Raw genomic sequence first — 24622 nt, forward strand, 5'->3', positions numbered from 1 at the left:
GAAACATCCTTTTCATGTGAGGCAATTGCATTCATCAAAATAGTGATTTAAATAATTTTACTATCCCTGAGCAGTAATTTATAACAAATTCAGAGGAAGACAACTTTAAACACGATAAAAGTTATCACAATCTGGAAGAGGTGTGCGTCAAACAGTTGCGACAGAGTAAACTAAAATAACTAAAGGCCCTGGCACTTCCCTTCTTGCCAATAACGGCTAAAATCTCATTATTTCTTTAATTTAAAGTGTAAATGTCAATAAATAAAGCATCTGAAGAAGAAACAATATAAAATAGAATAAAATTAAATGTATGATAATCATACCTTGGATGGATTCATGATCACAGTTGGCACAAAATTCAAGAAAACATGATTGCAGTCTGTTCTCTTTGCTAGTGGATGAGAGAAAGCAACTTCCAACTCATCCATTGCTTCTAAGAGAAGTTTTTCGCCTTCTTTCTCTAAGTATTCAAATGAAGCTTCCTTCGTGATAAGATCTGAATGACGGATTATAGAACGGATGAAAAATCTGAAGTCGGTGACCTCTTGCCCATCAGCAACCTGTGAATAATTTCAATAAAAACAGTCAAATTACATGTTCCTAAAAATAAGTTATAAAATAATTGACTTTTACAGTAAGACCAAATCTCAGAATGAAAAGTATATGCACTAAAACTTTAAAATTATCCCTAATGAATAAACAGAGATATAAAAGCTTACCTTCGCCTTAGCAAGATATAAATGCATCTTTCGGTTTGCAGTCGGCAAGGCTTCTAAATCATAAGTTCTCAGACGATTAATCTCCAACTGGAAAGCCAGTGCAGGTTCTAAGTGACGGTAGATTCGATCCTCATCAAATTCATCTCGAGCCCTGTGAGAAAATTTCCCATGATTAAAATCTCAGCAAGCCTAGCTTTGTTACAAGCATAAATTCCAAAGTACAAAAAATGCATAGTAATGTCTAGAACAGGACCATCCAACCCTATGCCTACGAGGTCAATAGTAGCCTGCTTGCTTTTGAAAGCGGCCCATCAGAGAAAAATAAATAAAAGTATTTTTCTATCTTATAAATTATAAAATTAGATTAACTGCTTATCCTAAATATATATAAATTTTCATTGTAAAATCAATAACTACAAAGAAAAGTTTTTTAACATTTTATCAATAACAATGAATCATCATATAAAATGCTGCACACAACTAGTAACTGGGCTCCATTTTGGCCTTGAACTCACTGAATCTTTAAGTTGTAAGGTAAGGCAAAAATAATAGGAAATTTATTCAGGGAAATACAAATACAGTATTAAGGGCAAAACTAGATATGTGGGTTGCCCATATACAAGATGGGGATTTAAATAACTTTGTTTTGAGACAGATGATTAATTGATTTTGCTAAATTACATGGTTATTTAGAAGTTAAAATTCTGTTTAACAATAGTTTTGTTGACTTAGATCAGAATAATTTTTATTTTAGATTTTCACATTCACCTTGTCAGATGAATGTAAAATCAATGTATCAATATCTTAAGACAAATTACTTGAAATGAAAATTAATTATTTCTATAAAGATGTCCAATTTTTTTTTTAAGACAAATAAGCTGTTCACATGATTATCCATACATTTCTAATATGTCAAAATATTATCAATATTTGGTTCAACTTGGCTCTGCGAGAACACTTTCATTCATGAAGGTATTAAAGTTATCATTACAATCCTCAATTAATGATGTAAATCTTGAGTCCAAATTACGATGTGCACTCACTGATTCTCTTCCTGAGTTTTACAAAATGATAAAATCAAGCTATTATCAGCTTTGAAATTAAATTGGCTTTGGTTTGGATAAAGAACTAGCATGTAAATCAACTCTAGTCTGCCTTCTTTAAAATACATTTCTTTGAATTCCTCATAAATAAATACTTATGCAGGATATTCAACACAAACTACAGAAGTCTACATTTAACCAAACCTTTAAAACCAAAAATGAGAATAGTACCTTGCTAAATTTTAGTTATTTCTATATAATGCTAACCATGTAATCTTACATTGTAAATCTTAACGCTTAAATATCTTAAATGTCCAAGAAAAGAATTAACACCAAACCAGTGAAAACTTCCAATCACGGCAATTCTGTAAAATGACTTCAAGAAATTAGATTTGATATTACAGACTGATTCTAAATAGAAAGTCTCACGTTTCTCTTGGTAACATACCGAACGTTTAAAATAAAAAATAAAATCTATATAAAGCATAAGTTATCAAATGATACCCTTAATTTCCCTCTAAGCCAGTCAAAACAGACAAATTGATGAAAAAAAATACACTTAAAAAGTCCCACGTAACCACAGTTTTTTGGTACAAAGGATTGTTGAACTTCAGGGAATAGCAATTAAAACAAGTACTGAATGTAGAGGCTGGGTCTCAATACATGGTAATGTATTAACCCTTTTACCCCCAGGCTATTTGGAACTTTCCAGCCCCTAACCCCCAGGCGTTTTTTTTTATGCACATTTTGCAATATATATTTCTTAAATTGCTCTAACAGCCTTAATATTCGTCATAGAGAGGTCAGGTTGGTCTCATTCTTTTGGAAAATGCATGAAGTTTCTCATATAGTTATCAAAAATATGCAAAAAAAAAAAAAAAAAAAAATGTAAATTGCAGTTTTTTGCAAGGACGTACCAGTACGTCCATGGGGGTAAAGGGACGAGTTTTGTGAAACGTACCAGTACGTCCATTTGGGGTAAAAGAGTTAAGACTAATTAAAAAGCATTCCTAGGCACCTTGGAGTGTAACTGGAACTCTTAATGGAAGCCCCTAACATACTTGAATTGACTTGACACTTGCTCATTCTCAGCTCAAAAGCTGAAGCACATAAAATCTCACTCACAATAAGCCCATTAACTTCCAGAGTGAGGTTATCATTATCATCGGTTTGACCATACCACTTAATAGTGAGAGCAAACTCTGACAAACTGCTCATAAAAGAAATACAATAAATTCTTGCTAATCTCATGTTTTTCATCCAGATATTGTAATTGAATAATCCAGCAAAATTTTGGATTCAAAGAGTTTTTAAAACAAATACTTTATTACAAAAAATGTGGGATATGAAAAAAGCTGAAATAGCTTTTCATGTGATTAAGGGAATACTTTAAAATAGGGGAATACTTTGAAGTGTTTTGAAAATGTGATTTAGTTTAAATATAAAAATATGTAGCATAAAAGCGTGTAAAGTTTAACAGTAATTATGTAAAAATGCAACTAAAATATAAAGTGTACTGTAGTCTTTTCAACTACCTACGACGTTCCCGATAAAGTTAAAAAGTCTTTGAAGCAGCTCTTCGATAAGATAAAAGGAATTTAAAAGGCACTGTAATATTGAATTAAAATTAATAAAATAACAGTCAACCTACTGAAAATAAAAACTCTCATTCACATTCTTTACAATAGCAAGTTTTTACACTTGGTTAACATTTAGTTGATGTTACACATTCAAGAATGTTCCCAACAGCTGTTGAGCTCAACTCAGTGGTTATCCAAACTATATGTTCATAATAAAATTGTAACTTTTCTTATTTTTTAGCTATAATGTACATAGGTATAACATTGACGATTCACAGATGATTACTGTATCCACTGATTACTGTATCCACTTTAGTCTATCATATGAATCTTTGACATAAATCTTTGTTTTACAAATATAATAGTTGTTCGATTTGTAAATATTTTATAGTGTAGCATACTCTACACTAATTATATTTGTTATGGCATAATTTTTCTGAGTTACAATACAACGAACCTACCCAACTCTCAGTCTCCTGCCCATGATCCTTTGGTAGGCTAGTCTACAGTTTTTAACAGCATAAGTATAACTGGTTTCATGAATAACTTTCAATGGTTTAAACAGCCTAGCATGCATAAAGGTAGGTTAGTGTTTATATATGAAAAATTTAAAACTATCCCAGGTTATGATTATTGGAGTGTAGCCTACTTACAATAACTTAAATTTTGTTAATCTGGTTATTTGGTTAATTGGACCTATTTTTTCCCTTCAAATGTGTCAGATTAGCAAGGGTATACTGTAATTCAATTATAAAAAAGGGTAAATAGTCACTGATAAGGCAGACAACATACCATATCCCTCAGCTTCAGTTTCTCATTAAAATTAAGATCTCAATATGAAATGGCGTGTATAGTAGCCTCACACAGACATTAAGCAGGCAGGGAACATAAATTATCCAAAGAATAATGGAATTTGAATAATCACATTTGTTATTTCTATACTCACCTGACATTCACATAGCTTCTTCCCTGTAAGCTCGTTTAAAAAAAAAAAACTTACAGCTAAAACTAAAAATATTCCCATTTTCTTTCATATCAAGAAATTTATACTTCCACTATAGTAATGAGACAATTTAACGGTAAATAGCAAAAAGCAAAGCTGGGGCACACCACAGAACTATTGTCTTTTTAGTCCCGAAGTCAAAATCATTCCCTACCCTTTTGACACCACAAGTCAGTGGGGAGGAGAGTTGGCATGTATATGAACATCAGGTGATTATAGAAATAAGAAATTCTATAACTAAAATTCTGGTCATTTCTATGAACCTCCCTTGATGTTCATATTGCTGACTCCAACACTCTGATGGAGGAGGGTTGCCAGTGAAGGAAAGCAATAAGTCATTAATTTTAGTTTTCAAATGAAACAAAATCATTAAAATTCTAGACTCACCTGTAGTCTACATTATTGGTAATAAACGATCTCAAGATATTTTATGAAATGTGGGACACCAGATTGTTTACCTAAATGTTATCTAATCTACTAATTATTTATCTTTATACTGTAACACCAATACCATGTAAATAACCCTGATCTGGGGGCCTCCAGGCATATCTACATGCTCATGAAGCATTTCGAACAGTATTGTCCACCCATACAGGTACATCTGGAATGTGATATCAGATAGGTCCTGGGATTCCTTGAAAAACCCCTCTAAACTGTTCCCGGAAGTTTTGAACAAGGTCCTACCCCCAACAAAGGTAGTTTCTTCTCCTGGCACTCCTGTTGGCCAATAGTCAGTGAGATCCTCGATATCTTAAACCAGGTATTACACTTTGTATTTTTTGTAATCATACAAACCTGAGTCCATTAAAGGTTTACTGCCCATCTTATCCCTCCGGCAAACTCTAGGGCTTGGATCTTCAGAATGGCGATTAGGGCCATACAGAACTGGCTAATACCACTCAGGATGCTTTTTGCTTTTCTCTCTTCTGGGCAGTGGAGCTGAGATTACTCCTACATAAAAGGACTTAGGTTTATATAGAGGTTAGGAAAAATATAAATTGCTAAAATTTGTGATATTTGAGAATGATAATAGCAAAAATTCCTTTTCTAGTCTTTCTGTTAGAGAAAAGGATTCAATCCTTTTTTATCTCTATTAAAAAAGTTCAAAATGTTAAAGTCTATATTAGTACAGACATGGGTGTAAAAGCCTTTCTAAAGACCATAACTTCCTTAGAGAAAATCTTTCTGATGGGATGCCTAAACATGTTATTTTTATTAATAAAATAAATTTTTGAATATACTTACCCGATAATCATGTAGCTGTCAACTCCGTTGCCCGACAGAATTCTATGGAGGGATACGCCAGCTATCACAATACTAGAAGGGGGTGTATTTACCAGCGCCACCTGTGGCCAGGTACTCAAGTACTTCTTGTTGACACCTCCTCAATTATTCCTCGGTCCACTGGTTCTCTATGGGGAGGAAGGGAGGGTTGATTAAATCATGATTATCGGGTAAGTATATTCAAAAATTTATTTTATTAATAAAAATAACATTTTTCAATATTAAACTTACCCGATAATCATGTAGCTGATTCACACCCAGGGGGGTGGGTGAAAACCAGTGTACAAGATTAAAGGATAGCTAAGTATCCCATATTTCATATAATCAGTTATCCACAATAACAATGAAATAATAAGTACCTGGTAAGGAAGTCGACTTGAACCGTTACTCTGCCTTTAATAAGATCGTCTTCCTTACTGAGCGCAGCGTTCCTCTTGGGAGGCTGAATCAACTCAAAGGTGCTAAAGTATACAGGGCTGCAACCCATACTAAAGGACCTCATCACAACCTTTAACCTTGGCGCTTCTCAAGAAAGAATTGACCACCCGCCAAATCAACAAGGATGTGGAAGGCTTCTTAGCCGACCGTACAACCCATAAAAAGTATTCAAGAGAAAGGTTAAAAAGTTATGGGATTATGGGAATGTAGTGGCTGAGCCCTCGCCTACTACTGCATTCGTTGCTACGAATAGACCCAGGGTGTAGCAGTACTCGTAAAGAGACTGGACATCTTTGAGATAGAATGATGCGAACACTGACTTGTTTCTCCAATAGGTTGCATCCATAACACTCTGCAGAGAACGGTTCTGTTTGAAGGCCACTGAAGTAGCCACAGCTCTCACTTCATGTGTCCTTACCTTCAGCAAAGCAAGGTCTTCTTCCTTCAGATGAGAATTTGCTTCTCTAATCAGAAGCCTGATGTAGTAAGAAACTGAGTTCTTAGACATTGGTAGAGAAGGCTTCTTGATAGCACACCATAAGGCTTCTGATTGTCCTCGTAATGGTTTTGACCTTTAGATAGTACTTAAGAGCTCTAACTGGGCAAAGTACTCTCTCCAGTTCGTTCCCCACCATGTTGGACAGGCTTGGGATCTCGAACGACTTAGGCCAAGGACGGGAAGGAAGCTCGTTTTTAGCCAAAAAACCGAGCTGTAAGGAACATGTAGCCGTTTCAGATGTGAAACCTATGTTCCTGCTGAAGGCGTGGATCTCACTTACTCTTTTACCTGTTGCTAAGCACACGAGGAAAAGAGTTTTTTAAAGTGAGGTCCTTAAAAGAGGCTGATTGGAGCGGTTCAAATCCTGATGACATTAGGAACCTTAGGACCACGTCTAGATTCCAGCCTGGAGTGGACAACCGACGTTCCTTTGAGGTCTCAAAAGACCTAAGGAGGTCCTGTAGATCTTTGTTGGAGGAAAGATCCAAGCCTCTGTGGCGGAAAACCGCTGCCAACAAACTTCTGTAACCCTTGATCGTAGGAGCTGATAGGGAGCTTACGTTCCTTAGATGTAACAGGAAGTCAGCAATCTGGGTTACATTGGTACTGGTTGAGGAAAACTGCATTGGCCTTGCACCAGCTTCGGAAGACTTCCCATAAAGACTGATAGACTCTGAGAGTGGATGTCGTCCTTGCTCTGGCAATCGCTCTGGCTGCCTCCTTCGAAAAGCCTCTAGCTCTTGAGAGTCTTTCGATAGTCTGAAGGCAGTCAGACGAAGAGCGTGGAGGTTGGGAGTACCTTCTTTACGTGAGGTTGACGCAGAAGGTCCACTCTAGGAGGAAGAGTCCTGGGAACGTCGACCAGCCATTGCAGTACCTCAGTGAAACATTCTCTCGCGGGCCAGAGGGGAGCAACCAACGTCAGCCGTGTCCCTTTGTGAGAGGCGAACTTCTGAAGTACCCTGTTGACAATCTTGAACGGCGGGAATGCATACAGGTTGAGATGGGACCAATCCAGCAGAAAGGCATCCACGCGAACTGCTGCTGGGTCTGGAATCGGAGAACAATACAAGAGGAGCCTCTTGGTCATCGAGGTAGCGAATAGATCTATGGTTGGCTGATCCCACAGGGCCCAAAGTCTGCTGCAAACATTCTTGTGAAGGGTCCACTCTGTGGGGAAGACCTGACCCTTCCGGCTGAGGCGATCTGCCATGACATTCATATCGCCCTGAATGAGCCTCGTTACCAGCGTGAGCTTTCGATCTTTTGACCAAATGAGGAGGTCCCTTGCGATCTCGAACAACTTCCTCGAATGAGTCCCTCCCTGCTTGGAGATGTAAGCCAAGGCTGTGGTGTAGTCGGAGTTCACCTCCACCACCTTGTTAAGCTGGAGGGACTTGAAGTTTATCAAGGCCAAATGAACTGCCAACAACTCCTTGCAATAGATGTGAAGTGTCCTTTGCTCCTGATTCCATGTTCCCGAGCATTCCTGTCCGTCCAGTGTCGCACCCCAGCCCGTGTCCGATGCGTCCGAGAAGAGACGGTGGTGGAGGACTGAACAGCCAATGGTAGACCTTCCTTGAGAAGAATGCTGTTTTTCCACCACGTTAGAGTAGACCTCATCTCTTCGGAAACAGGAACTGAGCCCATCTCTAGCGTCATGTCCTTTATCCAGTGAGCAGCTAGATGATACTGAAGGGGGCGGAGGTGGAGTCTCCCTAACTCGATGAACAGGGCCAGCGATGAAAGTGTCCCTGTTAGACTCATCCACTGCCTGACTAAGCATCGGTTCCTTCTCAGCATGCTCTGGATGCATTCTAGGGCTTGGAAGATCCTTGGGGCCGACGGACAAGTCCGAAAAGCTCGACTCTGAAGATCCATACCCAAGGAGACAATGGTCTGGGATGGAACGAGCTGAGACTCCTCAAAATTGACCAGGAGGCCCAGTTCCTTGGTCAGATCCATAGTCCATTTGAAAATCTCCAGACAGCGACGACTTGAGGGAGCTCTTAAAAGCCAGTCGTCTGACGGAGCCGGACACAAGATCATGATACTGCTGCACAGTCTGTAAACTGTCAATCATGGGCAAGCGAGGAAGTGCAGTGACAACCCGAATCTGTCTAGACTGTCTGGGTCGTACAGACAACTCCTTAACGGGTTGCTGAGGTTGCCCACTGCGTCACAACAAGTCCCTTCTGTTGGTTGTTGAACGTCTTCCCCGTGACACATTGACTCCGTAAACAAAAAATCCTCTAACAAGGACTAAGCTTGGACTGCATGTCATGCAACACAGCTCAAGGTCTATGGGAGCAGGTGTGGTAACAGACGGGATTAGCGGCTGAAGTGTAACCATTACCTTCCCTGTAAGCATGTTATGCTTAAATAAAAGTCCATAAGAGGTTATGCAGCTAAAGGCTCCCTCCAAATGACAGAGTCCTCAAGGGAATATCAGAAGGAGGGAGAAAAGAACTTTCTCATCTACAGGGACCTTATCCTAGAAAAGCTAAGTTCTCTGAGTGAGGGTTCACTGGTGCAAAGCAGCAGACTAGAAGGCAACGTTATGAAACTGCTTGACAGTCTAGTGAGTTGGCAACAACCCAAGATGTGTTGAGAAGCATGCGGTAAGGTATGCAGAGCATGATGTATGCAGAGTATGCTGTATGCAGAGCATGCTGAATGCAGAGCATGCTGTATGCAGAGCATGTTGTATGCAGAGCATGCTGAATGCAGAGCATGCTGAATGCTGAGCATGTAGGAAGTAGAGCCTGCTGTAAGCAGAGCCTGCTGAAAGGAAAGCAGAGCGTGTGCATGGCGTTTAACATTTCTCAGAAATTCCATGACCAGTGCTAGAGAGCTTAATGCATGCTTGCATGGGGTTTAAACCATGGTATGCTGAACAGCAGAGTCAGAACGAGCTGGAACAACAACAGAGGTTTTCTCAACTTGAGGGAAAACCTGAGGTTCAGACTGCATAGGCTGAACAACAGACGGAGCAGAAGGCAGGTGCAAGGGTGAAGGAGGTTGACTCCTAGCAAGAGTTGCACCCAAGGATAGTACCAGCTGAGCGGAGGACGGAGGCGGAGTAGTCCGTTCCTGTTCCTGAGAGATGAGTGGAGCATGAGAAGGTTGAGGCTGCGCAGAACAAGGTAAAGTTCTAGCAAGCTGAGGCTCCTGAGGCGCAAGTGCATGGTGTAGATGAGCTTGCCTAGATGAGGGTTGAACTCGGTGCAGCGCTGGTTGAGCAGACAGACTCACGGAGGGGAGAGGTTGTTGTACCCCAACCGAGAGTTGCACCACTGGAGGAGCAGCAAGGGGAGGAGGAGGAAGAGTGTAACTCTCCTGATCCCAAAGCAAGGGTTGCCTTAAAGAAGGCTGAGGCTGAACAACACTGTGAACAGCAAACTCCGAAAGTGGTTCAACATCGTACGCCTGGCAGATGGAGCTGCGACTGGGTGCAGCGAGTGCAGGCGGGTGCAGCACAGGCTGAACGGGTGCAGGAGGTTGGTGCACCACCGGTGCAGGCGGGTGCAGCATAGGCTGAACGGGTGCAGGAGGTTGGTGCACCACCGGTGCAGGCGGGTGCAGCACAGGCTGAACGGGTGCAGGAGGTTGGTGCACCACCGGTGCAGGCGGGTGCAGCACAGGCTGAACGGGTGCAGGAGGTTGGTGCACCACAGGTGCAGGAGGTGCAACACTCTCAGCACGACACTCACGCATCAAGTCCGAAAGCTGTGCTTGCATGGACTGTAGTAGAGTCCACAACATCATACGCCTGGCAGATGGTACTGTGATCAGGCGGAGCGAGTGTAGGAGGAGGGAGTGTAGGCGGAGGCGGTGGAGCAACACTCTCAGCCCGACACTCACTCATCAAGTCCGAAAACTGTGCTTGCATGGACTGTAGTAGAGTTCACAACATCGTACGCCTGGCAGATGGTGCTGCGACCAGGCGGAGCAGGTGCAGGCTGGGCGAGCACAGGTGCAGCGAGAACAGGTGGAGGGAGTGCAGGCGGTGCAACACTCTCAGCCCGACACTCACGCATCAAGACCGAAAGTTGTGACTGTATGGACTGCAGTAGAGTTAACTTGGGGTCGGTAGACACTAAGTTCTGCTGAGGTAAAGCCTTAACAGCAGAGATCTGTTGTGGCAGAACCTTACTCCTCTAAGTCGGAGTGTAATCAACTGATGACTTAGGAGAGTCAGAGCTAACCCAACGACTGCATTCGGGTTGTGAACTTTAACTTCGTACGTCTGGCATAGGTCTGGACTTAACGTTTAAGAAGTCTTGAGACCTGAGACCAGCGTTACTCTGCCTTTATTTTCTCCCCTAATCTCTTCTGCAGACGAGCAAAATAAGGGCTCAATCGTCTGCGGGTGGGAGTGACGGTCTCGGTAAGACACGCCCACAACCACCGAGAATACTTCTGTGCGCCGATCAAGGCCTGCTGAACCCTTATGCCCTTCGACATTGCTTCTCCCCTGGGCTTGGGAGCTTGCAAGAGGTCCCGGACTGGGAGGACGACTGGCGCGCACAAAAGTACCCTCACGCACTAATCACTTATCACTTTGATTTCTGTTTGCACTTATTTCACTGAACTCGAAACTTAAGTGGTTTGTACCTGAAATACGCAATTCTATCCTTTCTCAAAGTTAGTAATTGCGAAAACAGAATTACAATGTAACAGAAAAATCTAATGAAAGATAAATCAGTGGTTGGAAAGAGACTAAACACTAGATCACTCTAGAAACGTTTAGTTTCTTCCCCTAAAGAGACTAGGGAGAAGAGCAAAAATCGATAATGACGTTACTCGTACGCCTGGCAGGCTTGAATGAAACGTTTATCCTCTTTCTCCCTCCGTCTCTATCTCTCTCTCTCTCTCTCTCTCTCTCTTGACTTAGAACCTGAGAGAAGAGCCCAATCATATATATCGTTAAAACATATTATTGTTAAAGGAAAAGTTCCTTTATTAGGATCAAAACCATTAAGTTAAGAAAGAATGAACAAAACGCTAGACACGGTTACTCTTACTGCAACGTGAAACCGTGAACATTCTTTCTCTATCGTAACGATAGAGTGCAAGTTGAACGTTCTGAACGTCAACAACTGCAGAGACAAAACAAAACGTTAGTTCAGCTTTGAAAACAGTACGAGACTGTCAAAGAAAATCTTTCAAACTCTGTGGCGGAAATAGCATAATATGTTAACAGGTAAAACCGAAATGACGGGCTCAAAGTTTATTAACTTCGGTAAAAGACCGCCTATTATTAGGAAGGTCGAATATAAACAAATATAAAAATTAATTTTAATGAGTTTATAATAAAAGGAAGTTAATCGAAGAGGCCTATAAGAGGCGGAGAGATATAAAATAAATCTATAACTTTGTTAAGCAAAATTAAGAAAGAGAGTCTATACTCTCTTAGACACCAACACTTCCGTCTAAGGGAAGGGTCGGCCATTGAAAGGTGAACGAGAGTTCATACTCTCTCGTCACCAAAAATAATCAAAATTAATCAAATTAATTCCAAAAGCTAACTAAGCTAATATAGAAGTTTTCCAGTAAAGCGACAGCCGAAATCAAAGAGAAATACTTCACCAAAGTCGTGAAAATACTCCAAGAACATAAGCGTATCCCAGAACGTCTTGCCGGAAGCACGACAGAGGAATAATTGAGGAGGTGTCAACAAGAAGTACTTGAGTACCTGGCCACAGGTGGCGCTGGTAAATACACCCCCTTCTAGTATTGTGATAGCTGGCGTATCCCTCCATAGAATTCTGTCGGGCAACGGAGTTGACAGCTACATGATTATTGGGTAAGTTTAATATTGAAAAATGAGTGTTTTCCACTTTAATCTCAATTTCCCCAGCCTTCACTTTGCTCTTTCATTTTTCTTATGTATACTGTATTTAAGAACATGATAGTTGTATATTCTGTTTTTGCAATGCTTAAAGTATTTGAAATAATTTACTTCATACTTTACTTATATATTTGTAATAAGACAGTGTAATAGATTTTCCATCAGCATAAACCAAACATACAATTATCTCCGATGCAATGATTAAATAAACATATTTTAAAAATAATTTCTATTTTTCCATGCTATGCAAACCTGATCCCTTTAAAGAGGATATGTCTTCAGGGGAACTGGAACGGCCATTAAATTGTTAACCAGGTAGTTTGTTAATGACAGGTGGTGCAAGGGTATAGCCCCGCCCACCTTTTGTCACCAAATAGCCAATTTTGTCCTTAGGCCTTGGATTGAGAGAGATTGTTGAGGTTCGAAATACCTTGAAAAATACAAACTACTTTAGAAATTTATTTGTTCTTACATAAACAAACCTTTCATCCTTTAAAATATGTAGATTCACTCCTTGATGAGGGAAAGTTCCCAAGAATCAAAATGGAAAGTTCTTTTCTTCCCTAGATATATAATTCTTTCTGGTCTAACATGGAAGAATAGAAGGTAACTCCAACAACCTCCTAACAATTAACCACAGGGATGTATAAACTGTTAAGGCATCAGTCAGTACTGGTTTACAAGGAAGCTAGTACTAGCACATGGAAACCAGTGTCAAACCAGGCATATCAAGAGAAATGTTTGATAACACACTGATTCATCTTCCACTTTGCCAGGAGAGTTTTTTGGCAGATGTAGCCTGCAAGAAAGATACTCCATTGCATAACTCACTAGCACCCGATGTCCAAACAGTTCGCAACAATTGCGGTTGCTTCATCACATCGAGAGAGGAACAAGAAAGAGGCACAAGCACCAGCCATTCTCCCTCTTCTTGTGACCTATGCCAAATGCTTTATCTCTGATGGAGCTAGGAGCACTACACAACTACAGAGTAGTCAACTCTGGACCCAAGGATAAGGGGTCCAAGGGTCTGTAAGAAACACAACTATACTACAGAGGATGACCTACAGCCCATGGGTCCATCATTTCTGCTGTAAGCAACATGATACTGTCAACATCATGAGCACCCTTCAGTATATTTGACAGCTTACGCCTGCTTGACTCCAAAGATACCAATTAGCGGATGAGTACCATCACTTCCTCCCAAAAGAGGAGAGCAATTATCATAAGACATATGGAAAATTTAGCAAAAGGCCTTCTCATGTGACTATCTTATTTATTGTTTTCTCACGGATGATATGTTCATCAAAGGGAATAGAGGAGGGAAGACAGACCAGTATAGGAAAGAGAGAGAGGGCGACTCCTTCCCCTTGCCAACCCTTCTTCCTTCACACAGGTATCATAGTCTGGGTGACCAATAATGACTGCACTCCAACAAGGGAGAAGCTACTTAAACTTCCTCCTTTATGACAAAAACCACTACATTGGAGGTTTAGTCACAAAGGGAGCACTCACTGAAACTCCAACACAGGGATCACCATCCGGGGAACACCGTCGGCGGTACGTGAATCCACATAAAGAAATATTTTCATTGTTGGGCACACAAGTAGGGTGAAACAGTCTGAAATGAGTGCAGAATATCCCTACTGAGGTAGAAAACCTATCATGACAGAGAGACGAGTTATGCTTTAAATTAATCCCTTACCATATTGAAAGAGTGAGAACAACGCTCTTGGGGTGGGGGGGGGGGTCCCTGCATATACTTTACCCCTTCATGAAGGTAAACAATACATGGTCTTTTGAAGGTTTGTATCATCATAAAAACCAAATCAACTTCACCACATATTTAACTTTTGGTAAGCTTCTGCTTTCAAGTGAGTGCTCACAAAAACAAGCAACTTATTATAAACAAATGCAAGAAAAAAATCTAACAGTAGAGAGAAGAGGTACGGCTAAGACCAAAGACATAATTGGCTATTCTGTGACACGCATGTGGGTGGGGCTTCGTTGTCACGTCACTTGCTGTTAATTAACTACCTTCATAATTACTGTATTCAATGGCTGCTCTAGTGCCGCTGAACACACATCTCTATTTTAAAGAAAGTCAGATTTGTATAAGCATAGGAACTACTTGTTGCTTTCATTAAAGACCAAATTTGTGTATACTTGATATTAAACATCCTAATATATAGCATAGTACTTGGATCTTACTAAAACAAAAAGTTTAATATTGTGAAATAATTTGATTCCAAGTAAATAGCCTAATTTAAACTACAGTATGCTGGTACATGACAGTCTGTTTCACAAATTTAATATCTACATATAGCCAGCAAAGGCACTACAAAGGAATGGTAGCTATATAACAAAGTAAAAATTCCTATACAACTATCACAAACTTTCTACTGTATACGATAACATTTCATAATTACGGGAATAACAAAATATTCGAGCCAATATACAGTAATACACTATATCCTTTCAATCTAAATTCTACTCTACAACTTCATAAAAAGTTTTAAACACTAATATCCAACTCAGAATGAAAAATTATCATTAAAAAACCAAGAATCCTTATCAATAAAGTTAAATCAGATAAAAAAAATGAATCATAATTGAGTGTATGGTATAAAGGATGGTATCTATCATCTTTTAAGGCCCCTTCTATTATCCTTTCTATCACGAATCTAAAGTAATAAAAGAGCCTTAAAGGCTTACTATTCCATCCAAGGAGACACCTATGAAATTATGGATAAATTTCTTCTATATATATGAGAGAGAGAGAGAGAGAGAGAGAGAGAGAGAGAGAGAGAGAGAGAGAGAGAGAGAGAGAGACTTGAAATCCCTTTCAGTTCTATAGAAAGTCGAGACAAAACATTTTAGCTTTGTGTAACTTTATAGAACTCCTCTTCAATTAAACCATTATATCAAGTACTGAAAAATTAACATAAAAAACAAACAAAGTCCATGAAATAATACCAGTCATAATTAGATTACCTATAACCAATTAACAATACTGTAATGAGGAGGCTAAGCTACTTTATGAAACCATAATAAGTAAAAAATGGCATTACTGTCCCTTACGAAATGAAAACAAGGTTAATCTACATTAATATCTCCCATCTGGATGAATAAAACGAAGTCTGAACACCGAATTCAATTAATGCATCCAAAATCCACACTCTCTGGGAATATCTGGGTATTGTCTTATCTAGTTAAGCCGAAAAAAACATCAAAAACCCAACATCATGCTTTACGATACCTGACATAATTACGCAAACCATGTGAATAAAACCATTAATTATTCCACCAATAAAATATTAATAAACAAAACAACCAGCACATCATTCATAGCAAGCTTTGATTCATGAAACATCTGCACAGTTTAGTCTATATGCTTTTCCCAGATGCCAATAAATTCGAATACATTTTTCAATCCCTGCAAATAAAATCCCATATACCTATAAATCCTTTCAACAGCTGTATACAAGTTAGGTTTCAACCGCAGTATACAAGTTAGGTAACCCATGCTCCAATATGACTATTAGTGATTAAAACCATTATAGGATTTACCCAAGGCTTATGAGGTTCAAAGTGCTGACAACATGTTATTTCCCAACTAGAAGCAAAGAACAAATATAGACTGTCCACCTTATTTAGCAGACAAGACCACAGCTATTTATTCAAAATCAATACCGCATACAATAGTGCCAACCAGTCATACCTGCAATCAACTGATATTTGTTTGCGTTTCAACTGGTTTCTAGGTCTGCAGTAGAAAATAAAGATAAGCATAATAATGATTAGTAAAATGCCTTTTGATCATACCAATCTCTACATTCAATTATCACTCATTCTCCTGCTAAGTGAAGAGGAAGAATAATCAGCAAGGATCCATACCTTAGAAATGTAATATTAATGACAAAATGCTTGTAAAACTAATCAGTATTTTGTCTTACAAACCACTGTTTAATACATCGTTTAATTGGGATAGCTATTTAGGATTAATGCCTGAAACACAAGAATTACAAGTTCACAAGGGCTGCCTGCAATATGTATTAATGCAAAGAGGAAAATTGAAAACATAAGTGGACCATTTTATTGATATGTAATAACTATAACACCCTGCTAGTTACCAGAGATAAGAAGTTTACCTTCTAGTATAATATCAAGTCAATCCATATTCATCCATGTATAAAGTAAAATTAACAGTCTCATACATAAGGAATAGCTATTAGGGTAGGAGAGATTTGAATCTAACATTTAAGGTGTATGTTGGCGGAAAATAAAAAAAATAGAAAGAATGACTAAATGTATGGCACAAAAATAATACTTGATAGTCTTATGCACATCAGAACCTTTAAAGGATGCTAGTCACATAATGGTATACTGTACTGTATTAAATAATTTTGGTTCCGTGGTATAAAAAACCTATGAGGTAGAGGAGTGAAATATTCTACTAGCTAATGACTATAGTGATGCTTGTGGGAAAACATTATCATTTCTACAATAAGACCTTGCTAAGTCAGAAACATCCCCAAACCAGATTGAATCTGATAAGTGAACAACCTTATTTCGTAAGCACATGGTTTCAAAATTATTTTACTTTACTCATCATTTTTCAGTAATTTTTTTCATGTTAAATATACAAAATCACTGACATAAAAACGAGGAAGAAAACAGAACCACTAAGCCAAACTTAAGATGTTAGTCTTGGGTTCCCAGTCTTCCCTGGATTTTCCTGAACTACTTAGCATCCTGAAAGATAGTCTTCGTGTTATACTCGGACGCAGTCTACAAACCACTACAGCTACTTTCCCCTTGGTAAGGGTAGAAGGGACTCTCTAAGTATGGTAAGAAGCTCTTCTAAGAGAAGGTAACTCCAAAGTCAAACCTCTGTTCTCTAGTCTTGGGTAGTGCCATGGTCTTCCACTGACTTAGGGTAGAGTTCTCTTGCTCAAGGGTACACTCAGGCACACTATTCTAACTGTTTCCTTTTATCCTTTGCTTACTTGGCTATTTTCCCTGTTGGAGCCATTGGGCTTGCAGCATCCTGCTTTTCTGACTAGGGTTGCAGCTTAGCTAATACTAATAATAATAATATAACCTTCTTGGATTTTTCCTAAACTGAAAGTAAATTTTCTTGTATGTTTCATCCTTAAACTAGGAATAAGTTTTCTTATATGTTTGGTCCTTCAATCTACTTCCTATTTTCATTAAATATTCTAATCTCATTTAGCTACAAGGTGTGATTTGAAAAACCATCCATCTCAATGAATACTTAGTGTACAGTACATCCAAAATTAGTAATAAGCACATAAAAAATCAAGGAGGAAATTATAAAAATAGGAAATTAGAAAATCAGCAATTTACAACAGTTAAAAATATATAAGCCAAAGATACAGGAAACTGGAAATAGAAGTACTTAATCATAAGGCAAGATGAAATTAATGTTGTTGATGGCATCTTATTTTATACTCCAAAGTAAAGCTAAAGAGCTACTCATAGTTATGATGATAACCACAAACATCCAAAACAATGAGGAATATAATTAGATCTATCGTTGGGTCAGATGCGTATATGAGTGAAGCGTTGTTTTCGGCTATGCTGCCACTGCTGTCTTCAGGACAAGACTATGGGAGTCAGGGGACAGTCACCGTAAATGAAGGCTCTACAGTATATGATTGACAGGTTTGGAAATGTAAGTTTGTCAGAGTAACATGACCATTTTTACATGAAATAAATATGTCCTTAACTTTGAACCACCATTAAGAACCCAGTACTTAATGACATGGACAACTTATGATCCAATTTAACTCTTGCAATTGTACACATAATGCAGGCAGTTTATATTAATGGTTGCAAAGCATAAAAGCTTCTAATTCATAATTTGTTTCTTTTCATTAACATTCACAATGATCATAATTGGTAGTTATGTAAAAAAAATGCATAATACAGCTAAATGAAAAAGGCACAGCCATGCATTTAAATCCAAACATTAGCCAAAATACTAGTAGGAATTTCAGAAAACACCCAATTATTCATTTACAATTCACATTTAAAAATGTTAAGCATACAGTTTCAATTACCACAATGAACTATATTAGTTAATGAGTATATCTTTTGTTTGGTCTATATAAATCTTAATGAAAACTGAACTTCAAAGTAATAAAACAATCTAGGATCCCTCTTAAAAGTCAAGAATCATATAATCGACCCTAAACATAAACAATATAAATTCATAAGTAAAAACAAAACCATTAGAAAATTGACTAAGGAAACTAAGTGAACTTTTCATAATCATCATTATAAAACCAAACAGAACTAAAATGATATTTTAATTATAAAATAAATTTTTGAATATACTTACCCGGTGAATATATAATAGCTGCAACTCTGCGGCTCGACAGAAAACACACTAAAAAAACTCGCGAGCGATCGCTATGAAGGTTGCGGGTGTGCCCACCAGCGCCAACTGTCGGCCAGATACCAGTCTTGCATGTAAACAAACCCTTCAATTCTTCTCGTCCCGCTGCGTCTCTATTGGGGAGGAAGGGAGGGCCTTTAATTTATATATTCACCGGGTAAGTATATTCAAAAATTTATTTTATAATTAAAATATCATTTTTAAATATTTAACTTAGCCGGTGAATATATAATAGCTGATTCACACCCAAGGCGGTGGGTAGAGACCAGAGTTAATTAAGTTTACAGCGTATAAGCTAAGAGTTTTTTTGACAGTTATCAATATAACAAAACCAAAATATATAGGTACCTGGTAAGGAAGTTGACTTAGACGATTACTCTGCCTTGTAAGTCTGTCTTCCTTACGGAGCCCAGCGATCCTCTTAGGATGCTGACAGACTCCCAGGAGCTGAAGTATCAAGGGCTGCAACCCATACAACAGGACCTCATCAAACCCCTAATCTGGGCGCTCTCAAGAAATGACTTTGACCACCCGCCAAATCAACCAGGATGCGAAAGGCTTCTTAGCCTTCCGAACAACCCATAAAACAATATTAAAAACATTTCAAGAGACAGATTAAAAAGGATATTGGAATTAGGGAAGTGTAGTGGTAGAACCCTCACCCACTACTGCACTCGCTGCTACGAATGGACCCAGTGTGTAGCAGTCCTCGTAAAGAGTCTGGACATCTTTCAAGTAAAATGACGCGAACACTGACTTGCTTCTCCAAAAGGTCGCGTCCATGATACTTTGCAGAGATCTATTTTGCTTGAAGGCCACGGAGGTTGCTATAGCTCTAATCTCGTGCGTCTTAACCTTAAGCAAAGATCGGTCTTCCTCACTCAAGTGGGAATGGGCTTCTCGTATTAAAAATCTGATAAAATATGACAAAGCATTCTTTGACATAGGTAAGGATGGTTTCTTAACCGAACACCATAACGCTTCAGATTTACCTCGTAAAGGCTTAGTACGAGCTAAATAGAACTTAAGAGCTCTAACGGGACATAATACTCTCTCTAGTTCGTTGCCTACGATCTCTGATAAGCAAGGAATATCAAAAGATTTAGGCCAAGGACGAGAAGGCAGTTCATTCTTGGCCAGGAAACCAAGTTGAAGAGAACAAGTGGCTTTTTCTGTCGAAAAACCGATGTTCTTGCTGAAGGCATGAAGCTCACTGACTCTTTTAGCCGAGGCCAAGCACACCAGGAAAAGTCTTAAGAGTGAGATCCTTCAGGGAGGCTGAATGTAAAGGCTCAAACCTGTCTGACATGAGGAACCTTAGGACCACGTCTAAGTTCCATCCAGGAGTAGCCAAACGACGTTCCTTAGAAGTCTCAAAAGACTTAAGGAGATCTTGTAGATCTTTATTGTTGGAAAGATCTAAGCCTCTATGTCGGAAGACCGAAGCCAACATGCTCCTGTAGCCCTTGATCGTGGAAGCTGACAGGGAGCGAACCCTTCTCAGGTATAAGAGAAAATCAGCGATTTGGGCTACAGAGGTACTGGACGAGGATACAGATACTGACTTGCACCAGTCTCGGAAGATTTCCCACTTCGATTGGTAAACTCTAATGGTAGAAGCTCTCCTCGCTCTTGCAATCGCACTGGCTGCCTCCTTCGAAAAGCCTCTAGCTCTAGAGAGTCTTTCGATAGTCTGAAGGCAGTCAGACGAAGAGCGTGGAGGCCTTGGTGTACCTTCTTTACGTGGGGCTGACGTAACAGGTCTACTCTTAGAGGAAGACTTCTTGGAAAGTCTACCAGCCATCGAAGTACCTCGGTGAACCATTCTCTCGCGGGCCAGAGGGGAGCAACTAACGTCAACCTTGTCCCTTCGTGAGAGGCGAATTTCTGCAGTACCTTGTTGACAATCTTGAATGGTGGGAATGCATATAGGTCTAGGTGAGACCAATCTAGGAGAAAAGCATCTATATGTATTGCTGCTGAATCTGGGACTGGAGAGCAATAGATTGGAAGCCTCTTGGTCATCGAGGTTGCAAAGAGGTCTATGGTGGGTTGACCCCAAGTCGCCCAAAGCCTCTTGCACACGTCCTTGTGGAGGGTCCATTCTGTAGGAATTACCTGACCCTTCCGACTGAGGCAATCTGCTAAGACGTTCAAGTCGCCCTGGATAAACCTCGTTACCAGGGAGATGCCTCGATCTCTTGACCAAATGAGCAGGTCCCTTGCGATCTCGTACAGTGTCAGGGAGTGGGTGCCTCCTTGCTTGGAAATGTAAGCCAAGGCTGTGGTATTGTCCGAGTTGATCTCCACCACTTTGTTTCGAAGGAGACTCTCGAAGTTCATCAAGGCCAGGTGGACTGCCAAAAGCTCCTTGCCGTTGATGTGCATGCTCCTCTGACTTGAGGTCCACAGACCTGAGCATTCCCGACCGTCCAGGGTCGCACCCCAACCCAAATCCGATGCGTCTGAGAATAGAACGTGGTTTGGTTTCAGAACTGCTAGGGGAAGTCCCTCTCTTAGACTGATATTGTCTTTCCACCAATTCAGGCATGCCTTCACTGTTTCGGAAATCGGGATTGAGACCGCCCCTAGCGTCTTGTCCTTTTTCCAGTGAAAAGCTAGATGGAACTGGAGAGGTCGGAGGTGTAGCCTTCCTAGCGAGACAAACTGCTCCAGGGATGATAGAGTTCCTACTAGACTCATCCAATTCCTGACTGAGCAACGTTCTCTCTTCAACATCCGTTGGATTACGAGCAGGGCTTGATCTATTCGGGGGGCAGACGGAGAAGCCCGAAAAACTGGACTGCGAATCTCCATCCCTAAATACAGTATAGTTTGGGATGGAATCAGCTGTGACTTTTCCATGTTGACCAAAAGTCCCAATTCCTTGGTCAGATCCAATGTCCAATTGAGATCCTTCAGACAGCGATGACTGGACGAGGCTCTGAGAAGCCAGTCGTCCAAGTAAAGGGAGGCTCGGATTCCCGATAAATGGAGGAATTTTGCCACATTCCTCATAAGCCTCGTAAACACGAGAGGAGCAGGACTTAGGCCAAAGCACAGGGCCCGAAACTGGTACACCACATTGTCGAAAACAAACCTCAGAAAAGGTTGGGAATCTGAGTGAATGGGGATGTGGAAGTAAGCGTCTCTTAGGTCGAGAGAGACCATCCAGTCTCCCTTTCTGACCGCTGCTAAGACTGATTTCGTGGTCTCCATGGTGAACTTTGTCTTCGTGACAAAGACGTTCAGAGCACTGACGTCTAGCACCGGTCTCCAACCTCCTGTCTTCTTCGGTACTAGGAAGAGGCGGTTGTAAAACCCCGGTGATTGAAGGTCCGAGACTTTGACCACCGCTCCCTTCTCTAGCAAAAGAGACACTTCTAGTTTCAGGGCTTGTCTCTTTGATTCCTCTCGGTAATTGGGAGAGAGATCGATGGGGGAAGTCGCTAGAGGAGGTTTATGTACAAATGGAATTTTGTACCCTTCTCTGAGCAACCTCACAGACTGTTGGTCTGCGCCTCTCTTCTCCCAGGCTCGCCAGAAGTTCTTGAGTCTGGCACCTACTGCTGTCTGAAGCTGCGGGCAGTCAGACTCTGCCACGTGAGGACTTGGCTCCTTTCCTCTTTCTTCTCTTTCCTCCAGCACGAGTACTTCCCCTGCTGGGAGCTCTGCCACGAAAGGGCGGAATAAACCTGGACGCTGGAGTGTCTATCCTTGGTCTAGCAGAAAAGGAAGTCGAAGGAGTCCCTTTGCGAGCAGAGGACGCTACCAAGTCATGGGTGTCCTTCTGCACGAGTGACAAAGCTATGTCCTTAACCAAAAGTTCAGGGAACAAAAACTTCGATAAGGGGGCAAAGAGTAGCTCAGATCTTTGACAGGGAGTAACTCCTGCCGACAGAAAAGAGCAAAGAGACTCTCGCTTCTTAAGGACTCCTGAAGTAAACGAGGAGGAGAGCTCATTGGATCCATCGCGGATGGCTTTATCCATGCAGGACATAATGAGTAAGGAGACATCTCTATCAGCCGATGAGATTTTCCTACTTAAGGCTCCCAAACACCAGTCAAGGAAGTTGAAAACTTCAAAAGCTCTAAAAATGCCTTTCAGTAGATGGTCAAGGTCCGATGATGACCAACTAATCTTCGAGCGTCTCATGGCTAGGCGGCGGGGAGAGTCTACAAGGCTTGAGAAGTCGCCCTGGGCAGAGGCAGGGACTCCCAAGCCGAAAACTTCTCCCGTGGCATACCAGACGCTCGATCTAGACAAGAGTTTAGATGGGGGGAAGGCAAAGGCCGTCTTCCCTAAACTCCTCTTGGTTTCCAACCAATCGCCTAAAAGCCGTAAAGCTCTCTTGGACGAGCGAGAGAGTACAAGTTTTGTAAAGGCTGGCATGTCAGCAGGTACGCCTAAAACAAACTCAGACGGCGGCGAACGAGGAGCAACAGAGACAAAGTGTTTGGGAAACAACTCTTTAAAAATGAGCATGACTTTCTTAAAGTCCATAGATGGTGGAACTGCTCTTGGTTCATCAATATCTGAAGGATGATCCTCAGGCTGAGGGTCAGCAACGTCCTCATCCGAAAGTTCCTCATCTGACAACTGATGAGAAACAAGCAAAGGGGTTGGCAATGCTTGACACGCAGCGTCCACCCGCACTGGTGCATAAGTGGCGGACCAGGACGCAGCGTCCTGTAACTGCTTGACAGTCTGGGAACTGTCAACAACAACAGGTGCGTGAGGACGCACAGCGTCCACCCGAGACTGCTTAGACCGCCTAGTCTGAGCAGTCAAAACAACTCTAGGTTGCGGAAGTTGACGCTCAGCGTCAAAACAAGTCAACTCCGATGGTTGGCGAACGTCCTGAACGTCACCAGGCGCATCAGCAAGTTGCCTAACGTCCAAATGCGGCTGAAAATCCACACGAGATCGCATCGAGTGTGGTTCTACCCCAACTGCTTGACGTGACTTGGCTACACCAGCGTCAACAGGACACACAAATGAACGTTTGGGTGGCTGAAGGCCAGGATCTCGATGAGATAAACGGCTAGGCTCAACGGAAACCTTATCGGCATTGTAGTCTTCCATAAGGGACGCAAGCTTAGACTGCATGTCCTGCAGTATAACCCATTTTGGGTCCACGGGAATGGGTGCGGTAACCGACAGGGTTAGCGTCTGAGACGGCACAACTTTGCCTTGCTTAGGCGGCGAGCAGTCATCCGATGACTGCAACGGGTCCGAACTGTCCCAATGACTACATCCAGGACGTTGGACCTGTCCTGAAGGGACCGACTTCCGTTTAAGAGGCCTAGAAACCTTGCTCCACGGTTTCTTTCGAGAAAAGCCTTCGGAAGACGAGGAAAAAATGGGCTCTCTCGTCTTATGGTAGGGGCGATCTTGGTGAGATACGCCTGATACCATAGAGGGAACGTCTGTTCGCTGATCAAGGCCTCTCGAACCCATAAGTCGTACGACATTACTTCTCCCCTGGGCTTGGGAGCTTGCAAGAGGTCCCGGACTAGGTGAACGACAGGCACGAACAGACGAACCCTCGGTCGCAACACTGTTCACAACACTTTGCGCACTAATCACTTTCCCACTTTCCGCCGTGGCACTATGACACTTAAGTTCATTCACGTCAGCCATGAGTTGATTACGATCAGTTGCTAACGCTTCAACTCTTTCCCCCAAGGCATGAATAGCACGTAACATGTCTTGCATAGATGGTTCCTGAGTGCTAGAAGGGGGGTTAGGAACAACCACTACAGGGGAAGGATTAG

The 24622-nt window shown here is 41.0% G+C and overlaps 1 protein-coding gene across 5 annotated transcripts in view; it reads right to left on the reverse strand.

The window, feature by feature from the left end:
• The window catches only part of ACC (acetyl-CoA carboxylase), a 131240-nt gene that overhangs the window by 40771 nt on the left and 65847 nt on the right, over positions 1-24622 (reverse strand). For 4 of the 5 annotated variants that reach the window (XM_068393109.1, XM_068393105.1, XM_068393107.1 and 1 more), the window contains exons 25-27: positions 16142-16186; positions 720-870; positions 324-560 (exon numbers count right to left, since the gene is read on the reverse strand). In XM_068393109.1, coding sequence (XP_068249210.1) covers positions 324-560; positions 720-870; positions 16142-16186 — 433 coding nt within the window. The remainder of the gene's footprint in view (positions 1-323; positions 561-719; positions 871-16141; positions 16187-24622) is intronic. The other variant, XM_068393106.1, reaches the window with a different exon arrangement.

Source organism: Palaemon carinicauda, chromosome 19 (genome assembly GCF_036898095.1).
Source record: "Palaemon carinicauda isolate YSFRI2023 chromosome 19, ASM3689809v2, whole genome shotgun sequence".
Taxonomy (NCBI): domain Eukaryota; kingdom Metazoa; phylum Arthropoda; class Malacostraca; order Decapoda; family Palaemonidae; genus Palaemon; species Palaemon carinicauda.